Source organism: Mustela lutreola, chromosome 10 (assembly GCF_030435805.1).
Source record: "Mustela lutreola isolate mMusLut2 chromosome 10, mMusLut2.pri, whole genome shotgun sequence".
Taxonomy (NCBI): Eukaryota; Metazoa; Chordata; class Mammalia; order Carnivora; family Mustelidae; genus Mustela; species Mustela lutreola.
The window spans coordinates 25035735-25062489 of NC_081299.1; the positions used below are offsets into that span (position 1 = coordinate 25035735).

The 26755-nt window shown below is 42.2% G+C and overlaps 1 protein-coding gene across 1 annotated transcript in view; it reads right to left on the reverse strand.

Annotated features, from left to right (window-relative positions):
• The window catches only part of CSMD2 (CUB and Sushi multiple domains 2), a 616179-nt gene that overhangs the window by 17631 nt on the left and 571793 nt on the right, over nucleotides 1-26755 (reverse strand). The window contains exons 58-64 of the mRNA XM_059136925.1: nucleotides 23430-23606; nucleotides 22103-22282; nucleotides 21490-21663; nucleotides 14901-15074; nucleotides 14557-14630; nucleotides 11836-11947; nucleotides 11099-11278 (exon numbers count right to left, since the gene is read on the reverse strand). Coding sequence (XP_058992908.1) covers nucleotides 11099-11278; nucleotides 11836-11947; nucleotides 14557-14630; nucleotides 14901-15074; nucleotides 21490-21663; nucleotides 22103-22282; nucleotides 23430-23606 — 1071 coding nt within the window. The remainder of the gene's footprint in view (nucleotides 1-11098; nucleotides 11279-11835; nucleotides 11948-14556; nucleotides 14631-14900; nucleotides 15075-21489; nucleotides 21664-22102; nucleotides 22283-23429; nucleotides 23607-26755) is intronic.

Sequence of the window (26755 nt, forward strand, 5' to 3'; positions counted from 1 at the left end):
TTTTCAGACCACAATGCTCTAAAGCTAGAACTCAACCACAAAAGGAAGTTTGGAAAGAACCCAAATACATGGAGACTAAACAGTGTCCTTCTAAAGAATGAATGGGTCAACCGGGAAATTAAAGAAGAATTGAAAAAAATCATGGAAACAAATGATAATGAAAATACAACGGTTCAAAATCTGCGGGACACAACAAAGGCAGTCCTGAGAGGAAAATATATAGCGGTACAAGCCTTTCTCAAGAAACAAGAAAGGTCTCAGGTACACAACCTAACCCTACACCTAAAGGAGCTGGAGAAAGAACAAGAAAGAAACCCTAAGCCCAGCAGGAGAAGAGAAATCATAAAGATCAGAGCAGAAATCAATGAAATAGAAACCAAAAAAACAATAGAACAAATCAACGAAACTAGGAGCTGGTTCTTTGAAAGAATTAATAAAATTGATAAACCCCTGGCCCGACTTATCAAAAAGAAAAGAGAAAGGACCCAAATAAATAAAATCATGAATGAAAGAGGAGAGATCACAACTAACACCAAAGAAATACAAACTATTATAAGAACATACTATGAGCAACTCTACGGCAATAAATTTGACAATCTGGAAGAAATGGATGCATTCCTAGAAACATATAAACTACCACAACTGAACCAGGAAGAAATAGAAAGCCTGAACAGACCCATAACCAGTAAGGAGATTGAAACAGTCATTAAAAATCTCCAAACAAACAAAAGCCCAGGGCCAGATGGCTTCCCGGGGGAATTCTACCAAAAAAATAGAAATGGAAGGAAAACTTCCAAACTCATTTTATGAGGCCAGCATCACCTTGATCCCAAAACCAGACAAGGATCTCACCAAAAAAGAGAGCTATAGACCGATATCCTTGATGAACACAGATGCGAAAATACTCAACAAAATACTAGCCAATAGGATTCAACAGTACATTAAAAAGATTATTCACCACGACCAAGTGGGATTTATTCCAGGGCTGCAAGGTTGGTTCAACATCCGCAAATCAGTCAATGTGATACAACACATCAATAAAAGAAAGAACAAGAACCATATGATACTCTCAATAGATGCTGAAAAAGCATTTGACAAAGTACAACATCCCTTCCTGATCAAAACTCTTCAAAGTGTAGGGATAGAGGGCACATACCTCAATATCATCAAAGCCATCTATGAAAAACCCACCGCAAATATCATTCTCAATGGAGAAAAACTGAAAGCTTTTCCGCTAAGGTCAGGAACACGGCAGGGATGTCCATTATCACCACTGCTATTCAACATCGTACTAGAGGTCCTAGCCTCAGCAATCAGACAACAAAAGGAAATTAAAGGCATCCAAATCGGCAAAGAAGAAGTCAAATTATCACTCTTCGCAGATGATATGATACTATATGTGGAAAACCCAAAAGACTCCACTCCAAAACTGCTAGAACTTATACAGGAATTCAGTAAAGTGTCAGGATATAAAATCAATGCACAGAAATCAGTTGCATTTCTCTACACCAACAGCAAGACAGAAGAAAGAGATATCAAGGAGTCAATCCCATTTACAATTGCATCCAAAACCATAAGATACCTAGGAATAAACCTAACCAAAGAGACACAGAATCTATACTCAGAAAACTATAAAGTACTCATGAAAGAAATTGAGGAAGACACAAAGAAATGGAAAAATGTTCCATGCTCCTGGATTGGAAGAATAAATATTGTGAAAATGTCTATGCTACCTAAAGCAATCTACACATTTAATGCAATTCCTATCAAAGTACCATCCATCTTTTTCAAAGAAATGGAACAAATAATTCTAAAATTTATATGGAACCAGAAAAGACCTCGAATAGCCAAAGGGATATTGAAAAAGAAAGCCAACGTTGGTGGCATCACAATTCCGGACTTCAAGCTCTATTACAAAGCTGTCATCATCAAGACAGCATGGTACTGGCACAAAAACAGACACATAGATCAATGGAGCAGAATAGAGAGCCCAGAAATAGACCCTCAAATCTATGGTCAACTAATCTTCGACAAAGCAGGAAAGAATGTCCAATGGAAAAAAGACAGCCTTTTCAATAAATGGTGCTGGGAAAATTGGACAGCCACATGCAGAAAAATGAAATTGGACCATTTCCTTACACCACACACAAAAATAGACTCAAAATGGATGAAGGACCTCAATGTACGAAAGGAATCCATCAAAATCCTTGAGGAGAACACGGGCAGCAACCTCTTCGACCTCTGCCGCAGCAACATCTTCCTAGGAACAACGCAAAAGGCAAGGGAAGCAAGGGAAAAAATGAACTACTGGGATTTCATCAAGATCAAAAGCTTTTGCACAGCAAAGGAAACAGTTAACAAAATCAAAAGACAACTGACAGAATGGGAGAAGATATTTGCAAACGACATATCAGATAAAGGACTAGTGTCCAGAATCTATAAAGAACTTAGCAAACTCAACACCCAAAGAACAAATAATCCAATCAAGAAATGGGCAGAAGACATGAACAGACATTTCTGCAAAGAAGACATCCAGATGGCCAACAGACACATGAAAAAGTGCTCCATATCACTCGGCATCAGGGAAATACAAATCAAAACCACAATGAGATATCACCTCACACCAGTCAGAATGGCTAAAATCAACAAGTCAGGAAATGACAGATGCTGGCGAGGATGCGGAGAAAGGGGAACCCTCCTACACTGTTGGTGGGAATGCAAGCTGGTGCAGCCACTCTGGAAAACAGCATGGAGGTTCCTCAAAATGTTGAAAATAGAACTGCCCTATGACCCAGCAATTGCACTATTGGGTATTTACCCTAAAGATACAAATGTAGTGATCCAAAGGGACACATGCACCCGAATGTTTATAGCAGCAATGTCCACAATAGCCAAACTATGGAAAGAACCTAGATGTCCATCAACAGATGAATGGATCAAGAAGATGTGGTATATATACACAATGGAGTACTATGCAGCCATCAAAAGAAATGAAATCTTGCCATTTGCAACAACATGGATGGAACTAGAGCGTATCATGCTTAGCGAAATAAGTCAAGCAGAGAAAGACAACTATCATATGATCTCCCTGATATGAGGAAGTGGTGATGCAACATGGAGGCTTAAGTGGGTAGAAGAAGAATAAATGAAACAAGATGGGATTGGGAGGGAGACAAACCATAAGTGACTCTTAATCTCACAAAACAAACTGAGGGTTGCCGGGGGGAGGGGGTTTGGGAGAAGGGGGTGGGATTATGGACATTGGGGAGGGTATGTGATTTAGTGAGTGCTGTGAAGTGTGTAAACCTGGTGATTCACAGACCTGTACCCCTGGGGATAAAAATATATGTTTATAAAAAATAAAAAATTAAAAAAAAAAAAACCACTGAGGATCCAGATATAAGCTCACATATTTATGGTCAAATGATCTTTGACAAGGGTGCCAAGACAATTCAAAGAAGAAGAGCGAAGAATAGTCTTTCCAACAAATGGAGCTGGGGCATGCAAAGGAATGAATTTGGATCCCAAACGACTACTCCCCCACCAACAAAAAACCCCACAAAATAAACAAAAGACCTAAATATAAGAGCTAAAACTATAAAACTCTTAGAAAAAAAAATAGACATGTTTTCATGACCTTGGATTTGGCAATGGTTTCTTAGGTATGATATGAAATCATGAACAAAGAAAATATAGATAAATTGGAGTTCATTAAAATTAAAGACATTTGTGCTTAAAAGGATACCAAAAGAAGGTGAAAAGATCCAAACTCATCAAGTTGTATATATAAAATATGTGCATTTTTATGTATTAATTATATCTCAATAAGGCTGTTAAAAAAAAAAACTCCATTTAAAAAAAAAAAAGAAAAAGAATTTAACACAGGGCTGTGTTAAAATGGAGCTTGAAATGTGACAGTCTAATTTCATTTCCAGTGATGAGTGAAGTAAAGGAGAAAGTACTTGTAAATTTTAAGAAAAGAAAGTGAAAGACAACTCATAAAATGGGAGAAAATATGTACAAATCTTGTATCTGATAAGAGTCTTATATTCTAGATATATAAAGGACTCTTGAAGAGACTCTGGACCAAGATGGTGAAATAGGAGGCTCCTAAATTCCCCTCCTGCTATGGACACACTGAATGTACAGCTACACATGGTTCAATGGCAGGAGTTCAAATAGAAGAAAGGATCTAAATATAAAAGCGTAGGAAACTATAAAACTCACTGATATAGATAAATAGATGGTTAAATTCAGAATACTCTAATATTGTAACTGTGGTGGGTGAATAAGTTATAACTCTAGTTTAAAGATTAAAAGACAAAAGTGTTAAAAATAACTACAACTGCAGGGGCACCTGTGTGGCTCAGTTGGTTAAACATCTGACTCTTGATCTCAGCTCAGGTCTTGATCTTAGGGTGATGAGTTCAAGCCTCAAATTGGGGTCCATGCTGGGTGTGAAGCTTACTTAAAAAAAATCCAAAAAACTCAAAACTAGAACTGTAATAATTTGTTAATGAATATATGTATAAAAAGATGTCCACTGTGATATCAAAAACAAAAAAATGTAGGAGGGGAGTCTAAAAATGTAGGGCTTTTGTATGTATTCAAATTAAATTGTTATTTGCTTTATTCGTTTGCTTATACATTTATTTAATTTACTTACTTTTAAATAAGCTCCATGTAAAGACCCCATCAAAAAGGAGAATTTCAGGGGCGCCTGGGTGGCTCAGTGGGTTAAAACCTCTGCCTTCAGCTCAGGTCATGATCCTGGGGTCCTGGGATCAAGCCCCACATTGGGCTCTCTGCTTCCCTTCCTCTCTCTCTCTGCCTACTTGTGATCTTTGTCTGTCAAATAAATAAATAAATAAAATCTAAAAAAAAAAAATTCAAGCATGCATTAAAAAAAAAAAAAAAAAAAGGAGAATTTCAGACCAATATCTGTGATGCATATGGATGACAAGATTCTCAACAAGATCCTAGCTAATAGGATCCAACAGTAGAATAAAAAGATTATCCACCATGAGCAGGTGGATTTATCCCTGGGATGTAAGTGTAGTTCAACATTCACAAATCAATCAATGTGACAGAACAAATCAATAAGAGAAGAGAGAAGAACCACATAGTGCTCTCAATTGATGCAGAAAAAGCATTTGACAAAACACAGCATCCGTTCCTGATTAAAACTCTTCAAAGTACAGGGATTGAGGGAACATTCCTCAACTTCATAAAATCTACCTATGAAAAACCCACATCAAATATCATTCTTAATGGGGAAAAGCTGACAGCCTTCCCTTTGAGATCAGGAACATGACAAGGATGCCCACTTTTGCCACTGTTGTTCAACATAGTACTTGAAGTCCTAGCAACAGCAATCAGAAAACAAAAGAAAATAAAAGGTATTCAAAGAAGAAGTCGAACTCTTTCCCTTTGCAGATGACATGATACTTTATATGGAAAACCCAAATGACCCTACTCCGAAACTACTGGAACTCATACAGCAATTCAGTAATGTGGCAGGAAAATCGAGGCACAGAAATCAGTTGCTTTCTTATACACTAACAATGAAAACATAGAAAGAGAAATTAGAGAATCCATTCCATCTATTATAGCACCAAGAACCAAAAGATACCTGGGAATAAACCTAACCAAAGAGGTAAAGGATCTGTACTCAAGGAACTATAGAACACTTATGAAAGAAATTGAAGAAGACACAAAAAGATGGAAAAGCATTCTATGCTCATGAATTAGAAGAAGAAACATTGTTAAAATGTCTATACTGCCCAGAGAAATCTATACTTTCAATGCCATCCCGATAAAAATTCCACTGGCGTTTTTCAAAGTGCTAGAACAAACAATCCTAGAATTTGTATGGAACCAGAAAAGACCCTGAATTGCTAAGGAAATACTGAAAAAGAAAAGCATCATGTTGCCTGATTTTAAGCTTTACAACAAAGCTGTGATCACCAAGACAGCATGGTACTGGTACAAAAACAAACACATAGACCAGTGGAACAGAGTAGAGTCCAGATATAGACCCTCAACTCTATGGTCAACTAATCTTTGACAAAACAGGAAAAAATATCCAGTGGAAAAAAGACAGTGTCGGGGCGCCTGGGTGGCTCAGTGGGTTAGAGCCTCTGCCTTCGGCTCAGGTCATGATCCCGGGGTCCTGGGATCGAGCCCCGCATCGGGCTCTCTGCTCAGCGGGGAGCCTGCTTCCTCCTCCCTCTCTCTCTGCCTACTTGTGATCTCTGTCTGTCAGATAAATAAAATCTTAAAAAAAAAAAAAAGACAGTGTCTTCAATAAATGGTGCTGGGAAAATTGAACAGCTGTGTATAGAAGAATGAAACTTGACCATTCTCTTATACCATACACAAAGACAAATTCAAAATGGATAAAAGACCTCAACTTGAGGCAGGAATCTATCAAAATCCTAGAAGAGAACATAGGCAGTAACCTCTTCGACATTGGCCACAGCAACTTATTTCAAGACATGTCTCCAAAGGCAAAGGAAACAAAAGTGAAAATGAACTTTTGGGACATCATCAAGATCAAAACTTCTGCACAGCAAAGGAAACAATCAACAAAACAAAGAGGCAATGCACAGAATGGGAGAAGATATTTGCAAATGACAGTACAGACAAAGGACTGATATCCAAGATCTATAAAGAACTTCTCAAACTCAACACACACAAAACAGATAATCATGTCAAAAAATGGGCAGAAGACATGACCAGACACTTCTCCAAAGAAGACATACAAATGACTAACAGACACATGAAAAAATGTTCATCATCATTAGCCATCAGGGAAATTCAAATCAAACCCATATTGAGATACCATCTTATACCAGTTAGAATGGCCAAAATTAACAGGACAGGAAACTACAAATGTTGGAGAGGATGTGGAGAAAGGGGAACCCTCTTACACTGTTGGTGGGAATGCAAGTTGGTGCAACCACTTTGAAGAACAGTGTCGAGATTCCTTAAGAAATTAAAAATAGAGCTACCCTATGACCCTGCAATTGCACTACTGGGTATTTACCCCAAAGATACAGATGTAGTGAAAAGAAGGGCCATCTGTACCCCAATGTTCATAGCAGCAATGACCACAATTGCCAAACTGTGGAAAGAGCCAAGATGCCCTTCAACAGATGAATGGATAAAGAAGATATGGTCCATATACAAAATGGAGTATGATGCCTCCATCAGAAAGGATGAATACCCAACTTTTGTATGAACATGGATGGGACTGGAGGAGATTATGCTGAGTGAAATAAGTCAAGCAGAGAAAGTCAATTATCATATGGTTTCACTTACTTGTGGAACATAAGGAATAACATGGAGGACATTAGGAGAAGGAAAGGAAAAGTGAATTGGGGGAAATTGTAAGGGGAGATGAATCATGAGAGACTTTGGATTCTGAGAAATAAACAGAGGGTTTTGGAGGGGAGAGGGGTGGGGAGTTAGGTGAGCCTGGTGTTGGGTATTAAGGAGGGCACGTATTGCATGGAGCACGGGGTGTGGTGCATAAACAATGAATCTTGGAACACTGAAAAAATAAAATAAAATTAAACAAACAAACATAAATAGGGTCCATGCCCAGTGCAGAGCCCTGTGTGGGGCTTGAACTCATGACTCTGAGATCGAGACCTGAGCCAAGATCTGAGCTGAGACTAAGAGTCAGATGCTTAACTGACTGACCTACCTAGGCCCCAAGTTGTTACTTGCTTTAAAAAGACTGTTGTAAGTATAAGATGTTTTAGGTAGGCCTCATGGTAAACACAAAACCTTTAGTGGATACACTAAAGGTAAAGAGAAAGGAATCAAAACAAACCACTACAGAAACTTGCCAAATTCCAAAGGAAGAGAATAAGGAAAGAAGAAAGGAACTAGGAACTACAAAGCAGCCAGAAAAAAAAAAAAATTAAGAAAATGGCAACAGGAAGTCCATACTTATAAAAAATTACTTTAAATGTAAATGGACTAAATTCTTTAATACAAACACAGAGAGTGGCTGAATGGACAAAAGAAAAAAAAAACCCCAAAAAACCAAGAAATAGCAACACAGTAACAGCAGGGGACTTTAATACTTTCCTATCAACCACAGATTGATCATCCAGGCAGCCAATAAATAAGGAAACACTGGGCCTAACTTACACAGTAGATCAGATGAATTCTACTCAAGTGCACATAGAACATTCTCCAGGACAGATCATATGTTAGGCTACAAAAAATTATTTTTTTTTCCAAGTAATCCCATTTTTTATTTCTCAAAATCATTTAAAATGCCAGTTAAGGAATAGATGCATGGCTATTTCTTCTGTTCTCTGTTTCTCTTTTTCATTTAAATATTCCTTTCTGTTCTGTAGACTGAATTAAGGAAGCCAAAAACTATTACTTATAAACAGTGTCAACAATTGCTTTATTTTATTTTATTTTTCAGTCTTTATTTTTTTATTTTATTTTTTAAAGGATATTGTGTATTTGTTTATTTATTTATTTTTAATTTATTTTCAGCATAACAGTATTCATTATTTTTGCACCACACCCAGTGCTCCATGCAATCTGTGCCCTCTATAATACCCACCACCTGGTACCCCAACCTCCCACTCCCTGCCCCTTCAAAACCCTCAGATTGTTTTTCAGAGTCCATAGTCTCTCATGGTTCATCTCCCCTTCCAATTTCCCCAAACCCCCTTCTCCTCTCTAACTCCCCATGTCCTCCATGCTATTTGTTATGCTCCACAAATAAGTGAAACCATATGAGAATTAACTCTCTCTGCTTGACATTCCTGAACTTCATCAAAACTATCTATGAAAGACCCACAGCAAATATCATCCTCAATGGGAAAAAGCTTGCAGCCTTCCCGTTGAGATCAGGAATACGACAAGGATGCCCACTCTCACCACTCTTGTTCAACATAGTATTAGAAGTCCTAGCAACAGCAATCAGACAACAAAGAGAAATAAAAGGTATCCAAATTGGCAATGAAGAAGTCAAACTCTCTCTCTTCGCAGATGACATGATTCTATATACGGAAAACCCAAAAGACTCCACCCCCAAACTACTAGAACTCATATAGCAATTCAGCAACGTGGCAGGATACAAAGTCAATGTAAGAAATCAGTGGCTTTCTTATACACTAACAATGAAAATACAGAAAGGGAAATTAGAGAATCAATTCTGATTCCATTTACTATAGCACCAAGAACCATAAGATACTTGGGAATAAACCTAACCAAAGAGGTAAAGGATCTGTATTTGAGGAACTACAGAACACTCGTGAAAGAAATTGAAGACACAAAAAGATCGAAGACCATTCCATGCTCTTGGATCGGAAGAATAAACATTGTTAAAATGTCTATACTGCCTAGAGCAATCTATACTTTTAATGCCATTCTGATCAAAATTCCACTGGTGTTTTTCAAACAGCTGGAGCAAATAATCTAAAAATTTGTATGGAATCAGAAGAGACCCCGAATCGCTAAGGAAATGTTGAAAAACAAAAATAAAACAGGGGGCATCACGCTACATGGTTTCAAGCTTTACTACAAAGCTGCGATCACCAAGACAGCATGGTGCTGGCATAAAAACAGACACATAGACCAGTGGAACAGAGTAGAGAGCCCAGATATGGGCCTCAACTCTATGGGCAAATAATCTTCGACAAAACGGGAAAAAATATACAGTAGAAAAAAGACAGTCTCTTCAATAAATGGTGCTGTGAAAACTGGGCAGCTATATGTAGAAGAATGAAACTCGACCATTCTCTTACACCATACACAAAGATAAACTCAAAATGGATAAAAGACCTCAACGTGAGACAGGAATCCATCAGAATCCTAAAGGAGAACATAGGCAGTAATCTCTTTGATATCAGCCACAGCAACTTCTTTTCAAGATATGTCTCCAAAGGCAAAGGAAACAAAAGCCAAAATAAACTTTTGGGACTTCATCAAAATCAAAAGCTTCTGCACAGCAAAGGAAACAGTCAAAAAAACAAAGAGGCAACCCATGGAATGGGAGAAGATATTTGCAAATGACAGTACAGACAAAAGGTTGATATCCAGGATCTATAATGAACTCCTCAAACTCAACACACACAAAACAGACAATCATATCAAAAAATGGGCAGAAGATATGAACAGGCACTTCTCCAATGAAGACATACAAATGACTATCAGACACATGAAAAAATGTTCATCATCACTAGCCCTCAGGGAGATTCAAATTAAAACCACATTGAGATATCACCTTACACCAGAGGATGGCCAAAATTAGCAAGACAGGAAACAACATGTGTTGGAGGGGATGTGGAGAATGGGGAACCCTCTTACACTGTTGGTGGGAATGTAAGTTGGTGCAGCCACTTTGGAGAACAGTGTGGAGATTCCTCAAGAAATGAAAAATAGAGCTTCCCTATGACCCTGCAATCGCACTACTGGGTATTTACCCCAAAGATACAGATGTAGTGAAAAGAAAGGCCATCTGTACCCCAATGTTTATAATAGCAATGGCCACGGTCGCCAAACTGGGGAAAGAACCAAGATGCCCTTCAACGGACGAATGGATAAGGAAGATGTGGTCCATATACACTATGGAGTATTATGCCTCCATCAGAAAGGACGAATATCCAACTTTTGTAGCACCATGGATGGGACTGGAAGAGATTATGCTGAGTGAAACAATTATTTTTTTAAGGTAAGTCTACCTTTTTTTTTTTTTTTTTTTTTTTTTTTAGAGAAAGAGAGAAAGAGATAGACTGTGCATTCACACGCACACACACACACACACACACACACTCTCTCTCTCTCTCTCTCTCAAATCAACCAACCAACCAACCAACCACCAACCAATCAATCTTTATACCCAGGCAGAAGGTAGCAAAATAAAACTTGTGATGGCCTCACTATGTGTCTCTCTTGACTGCTCTGGTTTCATCTCCTAGAGGTGTAATACCTCAGAAACTCAGAAGCAGGATCCAGCTCCTGGACATCATATTCCTTCCTTCTCTTTTGCTGACTTCCACTCAAGCTCAGCTGTCACCTTTGGCCTCCCACCCTGGAAAGGTTTGCCAGGGGGCACACTCACCCAGGCAGATAGGTGGTTTGCCTGTCCAGCTGCCGTCTGCTTTGCAGGTGCGGTGCTCAGAGCCACCCTTGAGGGAGAAACCCTCCTGGCAGGAATAGAGGAGTGTGTAGCCCATAGAGGGTAAGTCCAGGGCTCCAACATTGGCATGGGATGGCGTCTCTGGCTGCTTGCAGTGGTGGGCTGGGTGAGAGAAAAGACAGTGTTGGACCTGGGAGATTAGGGTCTTTAGGAAGCTTTTTGATTATTCCTGTTCCTACATGGAACATCCCCTTCCTTTCCCCTCTAGGCCCCTTTCATGTATCCCATCCCCTCCCCAAAACTACCCCCCAACCCCAGCCTTGAGGTCTAGACTTATGACCGGGATGGGGATGACATGGATTCTGGTTTAGTCATCCTTGGGGGGCCTGTAGCACTCTTCCTAGGGAAAGAACAGTAATTATGGTCAAAAGCCTGAAATCCTTAATGAGGGGCAACCTTGTAGCAGTGAGTTTTTGCTGCCACTGGAAAGTTCTTTCTTTTTTGCTAAGGCATAGGAATTGCCTTCAAATATCAGAAAGGCTTTTGTGTGGAAATGTCTTCCATGAGTCCCCAAGGGATAAGGACTACAAAGAAAGCAATATCGGTCCCAGTCATGAGCTCCCTGTCATTCAGAGCATTTGAGCATCTGGGTGCCCAGCTGGGGGAGGTAATGTGTTGCTGAGAGGAACTGTCAAGGTGCAGGGGAAGTCTGCACTCACGGACACAGTCGGGCGGGGTTCCGCTCCACGTGAGGTTGGGGAGGCAGGTCCTGGTGGTGGAACCCTGAAGCAGGTAACCTTTCTGACAACGGAAGAGCACTGTGCTTCCAACCTGTGGGGAGGATGGAAGCTTCCTTCATCCCCTCCTAGTGAGTGATGCTTCATACCCTGCCACTTGACTACTTAGTTTCCCATCACCCAGCTCCTGCCCACACCCTTGCCTCCACCTGAAACTTCCTTCCACTTCTCTGCCTGGTTAAATATTATTTACCCTTTGAGGCAGCTGTTGTACCTCTTCCACTGGCCCTTACCCAAGCCCCGAGCCAGAGCAGTGCTCTTCTCAGATGGAGCATGCTCTGCTGCAGCGGACAGATGCCTGACTCAGAATCAGAAGACCCTGGTATGACTTCTGGCTTTGATATTTGCTCATGGAATGACAAGTTGCTGGGAACTCAATGCCCAAGTCTTCCTGTGCAGAATGAGGGACTACTGGCCCCACCATGCATACAGCACAGTGTCATGACAGTCAAATGCAGTGTTGGATTTGAAAGCCTTTTATAAAATGGGACACACTTCCCAACACAGAATCATGACTTGTGTGTGTCTCTTCCATGAGTCTACACATTAAGGGAGACTTGTCTTCTTATAGAGAGCTTCCACAAAGATCCTGGCACTTGCTTAATGAGTATCTGTTGGGCAGATTCACCACCCTGCTACCATCTCTACCTCTGATCATTTGTCCCTTCCCCCAGACCCGCGTCCACCAGCCCTCATTGTCCCATATGACACCCCTGCAACCACCAGCTCCATCTCTCCCTCTGCCCTCTGCATGGCGGCTTCCTAAGCGGCAACTCTGATGTCCCAGTTTCCCAGCTGGAAATACTCGCATGTCCCTTTTACCTATGGGAGCAAAATTCCAATGCCAAGTGAAACACTTGACTTCCACTCCTTTCCTCCAGGCCCTTCCACTTCTGGAATGTCATCCTCTCTTTCAGCAATGGCCCCTCTGTCCATCCAGGTGTGCCGATCAAAACCTTCAAGGAAGTCTTGATTCCTGCCTTTACTTCGACCCCTCACTCCAATCCATCAGCATGTTGTCTTGGTTCTGCCTCTGTCTGTTGGTTCTGCCTCCACAGTCCATCCTGACCCCTTCATTTCTCTTTGTGTCACTGTCACTACCTCGCCCTTCTCCCAGAGCCACAGCAGCAATGCCCTACTTGTTCAGGTTCCTTTGTTCTAACCCATTATTCACTCTCTCTGCAGCATTCAAATGATGGATCACAGTCCCCTTCAAATGGTTTCCTGTGACATTTAGAATAAAATCCAAAATGTTTACCATGGCCTCAAGGGCCCTAGGTGACCTGACCTGTGGCTTTTTCTTTTATTAAAAATTATTACTTGCTATTTGATGCATGCAAAAGAATATATGGAATGTACATGGAAAGGAATTATTATAAAGAAATTGGACACATTAACATTAGCAACGCACTTGTTACTCTCTGCAACTTTCCCTGCCCCGTTGTTCCTCGCTCCTCGGCTCCCCATCATCAGTAAAGACTATCTTGAATTTTGTGTTTTTAATTTCCTTGCTTTGTTAGAAAATAATTCTATCACACACATGCACATATATCTCTAATCAGAGATATATGTAGTTTAAACTATATTCGTAGTTTTAATCTTTATAGAAATAGCATCATTCCACCTTATCTTCTGATACAATGTTTCTAAGATTCACCCATTTAGTGTAGATCTGTATTCATTGCAGGCATGTAGTCCTGCATTCCTTATCATCTGATCATCTGATCAATGTCATCTTATCATCTGATTCAATGTTTCTAAGATTCATCCATGTAGTGTAGATCTGTATTCAATGCAGGAATGTAGTCCTGCATTCATTGTCACTGTGGTGACTTCACAGTTTTTCTCAGATCTCGGTAATATACGCAAGGGTTTCTCTGGGGTTAGTTTCCAGGAATGGAGCTTCTGGGTTGCAGACTGTGTGACTATTTAACTTTAACAGACGGTGCCCAGTTGTTTTCAAACAGATAGAGATCACAAGTAGGCAGAGAGGCAGGCAGAGAGAGAGGGAGGAGGAAGCAGGCTCCCCGCCGAGCAGAGAGCCCAACGCGGGGCTTGATCCCAGTACCCCGGGATCATGACCTGAGCCCAAGGCAGAGACTTTAACCGACTGAGCCACCCAGGCGCCCCTAATTGTCCTGTCTTGAACACACCTTTCGGGCTTCCTGTTCTCTGTTCCAAGTGTCCCATCCCAGGCTGTCCAAATCCCTGCCTCCTCCTGAAGCTCTTTCTGAGATGTTCCCATGGAGCCTGCCTGCTGTGTGGCACTTGCTCCTTCCTACCACTCTGAGCCCTGTATCTGTAGGGAGTGTATTGGTGCCATGCAGACAGAAGGTTGTCTGTCTCACTCATTTCTGTCTTCCCACAACTGCCTGTGCCAACTGCAGGGGGCTGCTGGGAAGTGTTTGCATCACTATGTGAGAATCTCTTCTGTGTCTGTTTCTCGGATTGCTGTCAGTGCCTCTGTTTCTGCAGGCTGCTCCCACGTGGCATGGTTCAAAGACACAGAACACTTTCTGCCTCTAGCTTCCAAGGTCTTGTTTCCACCCATGCTGTTTCGGGGAAGATCCCTGAGCCCCTGAGGCTGACAATGATAGACAGGGGCAGGGGGCAGGAAGGCCAGATCCTGGCTGACTTCATTACCTGGTATCCCTGGGAATTGTTCTGTATCCCGAACTGCGGCACACCGGGGTCTGCACACATGGTCAGCGTTGGGTCTAGGTTGCAAAACAGAGAAACAGACCCCATGGTCAGTGAGGCTCTCATTGCGTCCACTCACTCTGAGACACAGGTGTAGGAGGGAAAAATGGAGCCACATCCTGCCTCCCACACCTGTTATGGCTCCTCCCGAGTCATACCCTTGCACCATCTATGTGATTCCTGGAAGCACACTCACTCTGGGTATTTTCAACTTCACTTTAAGAAGTTTTAAGAAGCTCAGGAGGACGCCCACCAGCTTGCCCACTCTTTCCCAGACCATCTCTCACCTATGCAGCTGGGCTGGGTGCCACTCCATGTCCCATCTGACTGGCAAAACCTCCGTGGAGAGCCCACCAGCACCAGAGGGGGCTGGCAGGAGAAGGAGACGGATGACCTGTAGGAGAAGCCTCGGTCCTCTCTCCTGCCACGGGCTGGGACGCCAGGATCTCCGCAGAACACAGCTGGGAAGACGAAGGGAGAAAGGCCGGTCCGAGATGCTTTCTAGAGCCCTGTCTGTCACCCTAGGCTGGCTCTCCTCCAAGTGCCAGTTGGACTCTGCCAACAGGGGCAGCCTCGAGTCAATAGTCACCGTTCCCTCACACACCTGCTGTTCTGTGCATCCTCTCCTTCCCATATTCAAGATGCTTGTTAATAATCACCCAAGAAATGAAGCAACATTATAGGAAGTTAAATTGAGAGGAAGTCAACTACAACTCATTTCCCACAACTTTTTCCCATTTTCATGCTCACTCCCTTCTAGTCTTCGCTGAGTCATATGTAAACTTGTGTGTGGCTGTGAACCCCACTTCCCAGTGGTGTGAACCTTGCTTTGTTCACTTACTAGCCTGTGAACAGTTTCCACATTTATGACACCATTATCACTTATTGGCTACATCATTTTGCCATGAGAGGTTGTGCCGTAATTGCTATTCATTGTAGCCGTTATATTAGGCATTTTCTATTACTATACCATTAGATGTGGCTCTTCTTTCCCTGCTAATGTTTTCTTGTGGGGATCCTCTAGAAGTGGACTTAGTATGTTTGAGTGAGTTTGCAGCTCCTGGTGTATAAGCCGAATGTCTTTCCAAAGGGTTTGCATTTACACTGCTGTGGGTATGCACGTGCCCATTTCACTGAGATCTGCAGAGAGATTGCCTAAAGAATGATCATGTGACAGCAAACAGAATAAACACAGGTCCCTCTTCTGTCCCTTCTGTTCAGCGTCTTATTTGCACATATGGTTTACTAAAAATGCTTAGTTCCTTAGGACACTGCAGAGACAGGCCTGTGTTCTAAAGGGGGCTGACAGCAAATGTGATTTTGATGCCTTGAAAATAAGCATCTATAAATAAATAAAGGGATTCTATCTGTGTTTTTATTCTTAGAAACAATATACTTTTCTACAGCTCTCAAGACCAGAGATGCCACATAACAAAGAGCCAGTGGTGTCTGGTGTGGCGGGAGCAGGCCATGGGACAACCAGTACGCTTGGGTTGTGCCAGTTGGAAAGCACAGGGAGTTTGCACTTCTTTCCCATAAACACTCCTGCAGCAGTTCTCGTAGCTGCCACGAGGAGTGGCCAGATGTGTCCCCCGCACTCTGTGAATGTGCTCTACTTAAAAGAAAGAGCCTTGTGCCGATTATATGTGGCTTTGGGGTTCCATTGACTGAAGCACTCTAAAATGCAAAATTAAATTTTATGTCTATCTTTTTTCCTGTTTTAAAAGTTCTCATGGTGATAATACAGGCTGTAAATTTGAGTAGAAATTTTAGAGAAAATTGTGTGGAGAAATGACTGTTTTCACACTAGACTTTGTCACTAACACACTAGGTCAGGTCCTTTTCCTAAGTCTTATCTTCCCCACTAGCCACCTGAGAAGGGACTTCTGCCTGCCTCTCAGGATATCTTGTTGTGAGAATCAGATGTGACCATGTGTGCAAACATCCCCTGAGGAGGCAGCACAAAGCCTGTGAAATGTAAAATGTTATCTCTGTGAATGGACTGACATGCTGTGACCTCTCAGTGGAGGAGTTCACATGTGGGTAATCAGAGCAAACCTAACAGCACAATGTAACTCCTCTTCCTCATCCCCATTTTGCCTTGAATTAAATTCACTTTCTTCTCTATTAATTTTCAAAGAGCATTTAACAAACCTCTTCAGGTCCTGATTTTCTGCTGCTTCTGGCACCAAATAAGTCTATAGATATGAGCCCTGCCTCTTGAGATCTTAGAATCTAAGCTGGTTAAACCAGGAGGGTATAAAAGGTGAAAGATACAGATAAATAACATGGCTTGAGCATCAATAAAATTTGTTGAAAGTACACAGGTGCATTAGGGACTCAGGGGAAGAAGTAGAAGTTGTACATTTGGAAATGGTGGGATCCAGGGAAGAAGTCAACTTGAAGCTGCTTTACTTAAGACAGGGGAGCTGTCCAGCCAAATGGGAGGTGGCATGGAAAGAGCTGAGTGGGTCTGGGGAAGCACGTAGGAAGTGGTGAGGCTGAAAATGAACTTGATCCTGATGTGTTACAGTATGGGGACAAAATCCCTGCCCACGTTTAGGGAGTTACATAAGACGAAAAAGTGATGTTATGAGGGATATGTTTGCAGCAATACAGCAAGAAAGTGACTAGGTCCAAAAGAAGATCTATGGAGGAAGAGATGCAGTCTGGAGGAGGGAAGTGAGAGTACCAAGCACTGCAGAAGGCCCAGTTGCAAAGTTGGGAAACAGTGATAAGAATTTGAAAGGTTACTGCACATCTCAATGGTCAGGCGCCTGGCCATAGAAAATATGTGTGGAGCACAGCAAGTTAGAAATAAATATATTGTTGGAGAGGATGTGGAGAAAGGGGAAGCCTCTTACACTGTTGGTGGGAATGCAAGTTGGTGCAACCACTTTGAAGAACAGTGTCGAGATTCCTTAAGAAATTAAAAATAGAGCTACCCTATGACCCTGTAATTGCACTACTGGGTATTTACCCTAAAGATACAGATGTAGTGAAAAGAAGGGCCATATGCACCCCAATGTTCATAGCAGCAATGGCCATAGTCACCAAACTGTGGAAAGAGCTAAGATGCCTTTCAACAGACAAATGGTTAAAGAAGATATGGTCCATATTTACAATGGAGTATTATGCCTCCATCAGAAAGAGTGATTACCCAACGTTTGTATGAACATGGATGGGACTGGAGGAGATTATGCTGAGTGAAATAAGTCAAGCAGAGAAAGTCAATTGTCATATGGTTTCACTTACTTGTGGAGCATAAGGAATAACATGGAGGACTTTAGGAGAAGGAAAGGAAAAGTGAATTGGGGGAAATTGGAGGGGGAGATGAACCATGAGAGACTGTGGATTCTGAGAAACAAACTGCGGGTTTTAGGGGGAGAGGGGTGGGGAGTTAGGTGAGCCTGGTGGTGGGTATTAAGGAGGGCATGTATTGCATGGAGCACGGGGTGTGGTGCATAAACAATGAATCTTGGAACACTGAAAAAATAAAATAAAATTAAAAATATATATATTTGACTTCTTTATAGCACACTACAAGAACACTGACTAGCAGAGTTACAGTTCCCCAAGACGTCACTTCAAGCGTGAAGAACAACCTTCATGCTATAATGTGAATGTATGTGTGTACACAGAGTCAAGAGGTTCATAATCATATACAAAATAAAATGGAAGCAGGCTAGTATCTAAAATCTTGAAAGAACTTATCAGATCAACACCCAAAAACAAAAAATCCCACCAAGAAATGGGCAGAAGACATGCACAAACATTTCTCCAAAGAACAGACATGTGAAAAAATGCTCAACATCACTCGACATCAGGGAAATACAAATCAAAAGCACAGTGAGAAACTACCTCACACCGGCCAGAATGCCTAAAATTAACATGGGGAAACAACAGATGTTGGCGAGGATGCGGAGAAAGGGGAACTCTCTTGGTGGGAATGCAAGCTGGTGCAGCCACTCTGGAAAACAGTATGGAGATTTTCCTCCAAAAATTAAAAGTAGAGCTACCCTACAGCCAGCCCTGCAATTGCACTACTAGGTATTTATCCAAAGGATACAAACACAGTGATTTGAAGGGACACTTGCACCTCAGTGTTTATGGCAGCAATGTCCACAATGGCCAAACTATGGAAAGAGCCCTGATGTCCATCAACAGATGAATGGATAAAGAAGATGTAGTATATATATACACACAATGGAATATTACTCAAGTCCCCCCTCCCACCCCCAAAATCTTGCCATTTGCAATGATGTGGATGGAACTAGAGGGTACTTGCTAAGAGAAATAAGTTAGTTGGAGAAAGACAAATACTATATGATTTCACTCATATGTGGAATTTATGAATTGAAACAGATGAACATAGGGGAAGGGAAGGAAAAATAAAATAGGATGAAAAGAGGGAGGCAAACCAAAAGAGACTCTTAATCACAGGAAACAAACTGGGGGTTGCTAGAGGGGAGGGAGATGGGAGAATGGGGTAACTGGGTGATGGACATTAAGGAGGGCATGTGATGTAATGAACACTGATGTAATGAACATCAGAAGGCTGATGAATCACTAAATTCTATGAAACTAGTAAAGAAGTACGAAAAAAAAAAAAAGATGCATTCTAGAAAAAAAAAAAGAAAACAGGACCAGCAGCCTATGCTAATAGAAGCCTCTATGAGAGCTGGGGAGTCTAGACTAACCAATCAGAAGTTAGTTAAAGACTGACTTGATAAGAAGTTACCAAATCTAGGAAGAGGCAGCTCAATGAATAAGAAGCACAAATAGATGACAAAGAAAAAGGAGCTCCGTCTTGCTGATAAGAAACTTGATACCACCAGGGAAATACAAATCAAAACCACAATGAGATACCACTTCACACCAGTCAGAATGGCTAAAATTAACAAGCCAGGAAACGACAGATGTTGGAGAGAATGCGGAAAAAGGGGAACCCTCCTACACTGTTGGTGGGAATGCAAGCTGGTGAGGTCACTCTGGAAAACAGTATGGAGTTTCCTCCAAAAGTTGAAAATAGAGCTACCCTATGATTCAGCAATCGCACTACTGGATATTTAACCTAAAGATGCAAATGTAGTGATCCAAAGGGGCACGTGCACCTGAAGGTTTATAGCACCAATGTCCACAATAGCCAAACTATGAAAAGAACCTAGATGTCCATCAACAGATGAATGGATCAAGAAGATGTGGTATATATACATGATGGAATACTATGCAGCCATCAAAAGAAATGAAATCTTGCCATTTGCAACGACATGGATGGAACTAAAGGATATTATGCTGAGCGAAATAAGTCAATCAGAGAAAGTCAATGATCATATGACTTCCCTGATATGAGGAATTTGAGAGGCAGAGTGGGGGATTTTGGGGGTAGGGAAGGAAAAAAATGAAACAAGATGGGATCGGGAGGAAGACAAACCATAAGGGACTCTTAATCTCACAAAACAAACTGAGGGGTGCTGGGGAGAGGTGGGGTGTGGAGAGGGTGGTGGGGTTATGGACATTTGGGAGGGTATGTGAAATGGTGAGTGCTGTGAAGTGTGTAAGCCTGACAATTCACAAACCTGTACCCCTGGGGCAAATAATACATTATATGTTAATAAAAGTAATTAATAAAAAAAGAAACATGATGCTAATGAAAACAATGAGATACCTTTTTAAACTTCTTGGGCTGGTAATTATTAAAAAATATTGTCAAAATTCATTGTTAATGAGGCTGTGAGTCAAGGAATATTTTCAGAAACTGCTGGTGGGAGAGTAGTTGGGACTCTTTTTCTAGAAGACAGTTTGGCAACATGTGTCAAGACATATTGAATGCAGCATTTTCTCTCTCCTAGGACTTTACCACAAGAGTAAAGAAAGGTTATCCTCAAGAACATTGGTGGCAGAACTGCTTCTCATGTGATTAAACTGGAGAGACCTAAATTTATGACCAGTAGGAGAAGATTAAACCACTTGTGGATTAAAAAAGGTGGTGATGGCCTATCCATGAAGGCAAGTCACAAACTAGCTTGCACAGCATGATTTAATACCATTTGCAGAAAACTGTACTGCTCTCTGTCCAAAGCATTGTGGTTGGGGTGGAAGCACAGTCAAGAACTCTTCGGGCATCCAGAGTTCACAGGACTGCTATGTTCTTCTTTGTATTTTCAGATACATTTACATTTTTTTTTTAATGATGACCATACTTCCTTGTTCAGAGGCAATTTAGCTTTTTCTCAAGAAGAAAAGCAGGGTTTCCGAGTCCAGACTCAACTCTGGGACTTGCTACCTTCCTAATGTTTCTCTGAAGGTGTACACTGGGCAACACACCCAGTGTTGCCTTTCCTGTGTCCACATTTGAACTACTGCTCCCAGTTCCTGCTGAAATTTCCCAAACTGAAGCAAATTTTCAGAAGTACCAATACAATGTCATGAGTATGTTGATAGTTTTCTACAGGATTAGATAAATGACTAGAAAAAAAAAAAACTCTTTCATCAAAAAATCATGTATGCTCCAGGAACCTTTTCTTTGCAGGCTATTTTTCATAAAGACAGGCACATTTCCAGCATGAGTGCCTTCCAGATCTTTGGGAACTATCCTATCCAGTAAACAACCTTTCATGTTAAGAAACACCACCCTTTTCTCTGGCTTAATTTCCTTTCATTGTGACTCCACATGGTGTCCAGGGCTCAGTGGGATATTCTCATTGTTTTCTTTTAAACTCCCTTTAAGAGTGTCTTTGGCAAAGCCGCTCCCTGATTTTGGTGGGGGGATAGTTATTACCTACTCTAGGCCTACCAATAGCAGAGCTCTGAGGAGGGAAGGGAAAGGAGCCAGCAGATAAGATGCACAAAGGCCCTGTTCATAAGCAAACTTACGGAAACACTGAGGCAACTCTCCAGTCCAGGATCCATTCCCTTCACAGGTGAGCACCGCAGGCAGGGACAGCTGGTACCCCTCCAGGCAGGCATATGTCACGCTTGAGCCCCACATGAAGTCAGATCCCACCACTTTCCCATTGGGGATGAGCTGAGGTGGCTTGCATATGATTGCTGGGGAGAGGGGGAAACCAAAGCACGCTGAGTTCCAGTGCTATCCTAGGGCAGGCCCTAGGCCCAACTCCCCAGCACCAATGTCACTGGCTACCTTGTACCTACTGAGAGTCTAGGCTAAGCAGGGAGAATCAGGAATGCTCCCTCTTAGTTTGGAAGCCAGGGGTTCTTTTGTATTTTACAATGCCCTCAAGTGTGACAACCCTCTCCTTTGTCTGCATAATCCTTCCCTTGATGTTCAGAGCCCAGGACTTACCTTGGTACCTCTGTTTCCCTCCTTGCAGATGTTCAGGGATTAGTCCTCACCTCACACCCCCCATGACAAGATGGTACTAGGGCTCTGCCTCCTCTGTTCCCACCCTGCTACATGTTCAAGGCCCATGTCTCACTTTTGTATCTTCTTTGGCCCTGTGTCCACATGAGCAGCCCTCAGACACACCTTTGCAGACTGGCTTGGTACCATTCCATGTCCGGTCCTTGGTGCAGCTCAGCACAGACACCCTATGTGACTCCATCATGTAGCCAGGGACGCACTGAAATGTCACGGTTTTGTTGTACCTGAAGTCATTGCCCAGCCGGAGGCCATTGGCTGGAATCCCAGGGTCACCACAGTTTATGACTAGGAGAAGGGAGATAAAGCGTGGTTTACTCTAGGTACAGACCTCATTTCTCCCCAGCATTCCAATGCCATCCCTAGTATTCCCTGCACAAGTCCAGGAGGGAAGAATCAGATCAGAGATGTCCTGACTTCCCAGGTTCCTGGCTGGGCGCTGCCCTTTCTAAAGTCCCTCTGGCCACATCTCTCTGCGAAGGCCCTCCCACATCCGTACTGTCCTCGCCCCCACCATCCTTCAGCACCCCAGCAACTTGGGCTATGAGGACCATCCTTATTCAAAGCCCACTCCTCTCAGAGGAAGTACCAGAGAGCCTAGTTCCCAAATGAGGCTGGGGCTCAGAGAGGAGGTTTTCAGATTGAAGAGCCTGTGTTATTGGACCTCGGCAGACAATTTGTCCACTGAGGGGCGCATGCTATTACCTGTTGTTCTGCCTAGGAGGCCTCTGTAGGGCCAGCAGCTTAGAAGCAGGGTCTTATAACCTTGCAATGGTCATATCTTTGCTATGGTATTGAGTGAGCTCTGGCCTCGAAACAGAAGTGAACTTAACATGGGATTTAGGGAGAGACCTGAAATCATAGGCTAGGGCTTAGAAAGGGCTGGTGTTCTCAGATACCTTTATCTTACTACTTCCCTCTGTCTGGGACCCACAGTGACTTACTTCCCAAGGAAAAAGTTCTGGGGCTGCCCCAGAGAAGAGCAGGGAATGGGACCTATGGGGCTATATGAGGCTTGAGAGCGAGGCGGGGGGATTGGTGGGGGATGGGTCCAAGGCTGAGAGAAACCCTCGAAGATGGTGGAAGGCAATAGCTGTAGGAGTTTGCCACAGAAGAGAACAAGGAAGCCTAAGGAACTATTGAGAGCCTGAGGAATAGCAGATACATACACCCTTCCCCTCCCTGAGCCTCAGTCATCTTATATGTCAAGTGGGCTGTGATGGGAACCAAATGACATGATGCAAATCAAATCAGACTCTTAGCTCAGTGGTGGTTACACAATATGTGCTCAGTAAATAGACCCCGTCATTTGGGAGTGAGACCCCACACTGTGGCCAGCCTTCCCAGTCTCCCACAGACAGCCTTCATTGGCATGGAGGAGCCCAATCGCCTTGGCCACCACTTGCCACGGAGCCCAGAGGGCCTGGGCTCTCACCTATGCACTCCGGGTCACTGCCTGTCCAGGTGCCATTGACCGAGCAGTGTCGGCTGAGCAGGCCTGTGGCGTAGTAGCCTTCCCGGCACTCGTAGACGATGGAGCTGGAGAAGCCCAGGCCGTCACTGAACAGGACGTGGGCATTGCTTGGAGTCCCGGGGTTCCCACAAGAGATCACTAGGAAGCCAGAGAAGTGCATTATTCACCAGAACCAGGGTGGGGGTCAGCCGGGGGGCTGAGAGCGGCCCAGATGGCATACATCAGGACACTGTGGATTGAAATGCCTCTCAGGCTGCTTTTGTGTCTGATCATCTCGCCCCCGTAGGGGAAGGAGAGATCTGAATTCTTCTTCTTCTTCTTCTTTTTTTTTTTTTTTGTTAATTTTCTGAGAAGTGAAAACTTTACCTGTTTTATTATCCCACCTAAAATTTTAGACAATTCTTTAATATCGCCAAATAGCCAACCGTGCCTAACTGACGGCAATTGTAATCTCTCCCGCCTTTTTTTTTTTTTTTTACAGTTGATTTGTTTGAATCATGATCCAATATGACTTTGAAAAGGCATGCATCCCAGCCTCTTTGAATTCCGAGATCCCTGTTCCCTCTCCCAGAATTTATCTGTAAATTCTCCAGTGCAATTTCCCATTTCCCAGATGTTGCTAAGTGCACCAGTGAGGTGCTCTTCCCCATGTAGCTCTGTCCCCTGCAGTTCCTTTGAGTCAAGTTCAGTTCTTAGCAAGGGTGTTTCATAGGTGGTCCTGTCTTTCCTACTGCACCTCATCAGGAGGCACAGGATGTCTGGCTGTTTCTTTGCTCGTGATGTTGAGGCTGATCTAATGGATTCAGGTAAGCCTGCCTCTCCTGGTGTTACAGAGTCCCCCTTTGTGGTTCACTCAATGGTTTAAGAAGCACTGATTGTTGACTAGATTTGTTATTTCATTAGGGGACAGAAAATGGTGATATCTAATTTGATAATTCTTTCTGCATTAGCTAGAGTATTTTTTTTAATATTTGAATTTCAGATAATCTTTTTTAAAGATTTTATTTTATTTTTTTGCTAGAGTTCTTTAATAAATAAATAGAGTTCTTTAATAAAGAACTTACCCATCATCAAACATTTGTTTTTCCTGAAATACAATTCATAAAGGAAGGCTGGATAGTGTTTGGTTTTCTTTCTTATCCGATGTTAGAATAATGATTTGGTTTCCTAGAGAGCTCCAAAGTAGTCATCTTTGACGTGGATTTAAACTGATTTTATTATGTTGCCATCCATTGCCACTATTCTTCTTTTTAAAAAAATTTATTTAAACCCAATTAGCCAAGGTATAGCCACAATTATTCTTTTTTTTCTTTTTGCCACAATTATTCTTATTGATGCTTAAATTATCCCATCTTTGGATAAGGGGAGCCTCTCCATGCTGGCTTCTGTGTTCCTCTGACACAATCCCACTTGTCTATGCTAGATTCCTTGATGGAGGGACAAGATGTTCCATGTTCATCTTGTATATTCTGCCCCAGTCCTGGAATCAGTCATTTCTCTAAAGAGTTCTGGTTTCTTTTAATGGAGAATGGATTTAAAAAATGTAATCTGAAAATTAAGGGTGCTCATTGATACTGAGCTGGTCATTGATACAGATTTCTAGAATGGATAGAGCTGGGAAAAAAACTTTTTAAGTTGAAAATCCATTATGAGTTTATGCTGATGTTACCAATCCAAATTTAGGATTATGAGTCTTCTTAACTTCTTTATTTTTATATCTCTTTAATGCTGAAAATCTTGGTTCTTAATGGCAGATAATTTTAATTTGTTTTCAAAAAGTTTCAGGATAGTAATGTCAATATTATTACTAATAATATGATTGCTGAAAAACAATTGAAGATTTTATTGTCATTCTCTTTGTCCTCAGGGCACATATGCCATGGTCAACTTCCACTTTTTTCAAGTCATTTGAAATAATTCTCTGGATTGTTAAGTGACTAGTTTGATAAGTAGTTAAGTTCATTTGTTTTCATTTTGATTTTGCTATTTAGAGATTGCTTGTTTCTAATCTTTGATTTAATTTTACTTTGCTTAGTGTATACAACATTTATGTTATGTGGTCCCAAAGTCAAATCTACAAATGATTCCTATATAATGAGCACAACAGGTAGTGTTTAACACCCACAGATTCAACAATATTTGTGCTGCCTAGGTGCTGGAAACATAATTAGGGAGTCATGTCCCCTGCCCTTCAGGAGCCTAGTCCATCTTAAGGACCTACTTATAAACAGTAGAATTAAAATATGATGTAATAATTGTTATTCATGAAGGGGAAAAAAAAACACTAAGAAGGGAGGAGCTTATTGGGGCTGAAGGTAGGAATCTGAGTAGTCCCTTAAAAGGTAAGTGGGAACTCACCAAGGAAAGTCATGAAGAATGTGTCCATATCATGCACACACTCATCTAACAAACATTCACTTCCAGGTCCATACTCTAAGCCACCCACTTTCTATTCCCGAACACTCCTGGCATGGTGACTGACTCCAGGCTGGGATACCTACTATAGTATTTGGCACGAAAGGGGACCCGAGTCACAGTGGATATTTGAGAATGCACTAAATTCTCCCCTTGCCAACATACTCTCCCACTACCATAGACCTCTTAACTATGCCTACAAAATCCTATGGAAACAGGGGTGCCTGGGGGGCTCAGTTAAGCGTCTGACTCTTGATCTCAGCTCAAGTATAGATCTCAGGGTCCTGAGTTCAGGCTCCTGCTGGGTGTGGAGCCTACTTGAAAAAAAGTCCCGTGGAAACTAACTTTGCCAAAGCACTCTCCACAAGGCAGGACTTCAGGCAGACAAGTGGGAGAGGGCACTGGCTCCATCTGTAGCCTTTCCTCCATCTGTAGCCCCCTGATCAGGGGCCAGAACATCTCCCCGCACTCTGTAGGACTTACACTGCAACCTTAATTTCAAGGTCCATTCCCTCACCACTGCCCCTTATCTCTTCAGCTCATACCCTCTGGGATTCATTCTCTGGGGATATTTTGGTTCCAGTGGCACTGATAATCCACGGATCCCACCACTTTTCATTGTCTTTTACTCCACTCATAAACCTGCTCCCTACTTACCCAGCATAAATCCATCGTAATCCCTCTCCCTTGCATATAACCTCTCCTCACTTGCTACTTACTGCCAGTGTCTTAGCTGCCTGATAAAACCCCCAACTGTACACCCACAGCTTCACCTACCCTATGTCTGCACCTCTGGAGCAAAATGCGGCTTGAACAAAAACACAGGCCAGTGCTGACTACTCTCACTTAGGGGAGCCCTTGGTGCTGTCTGG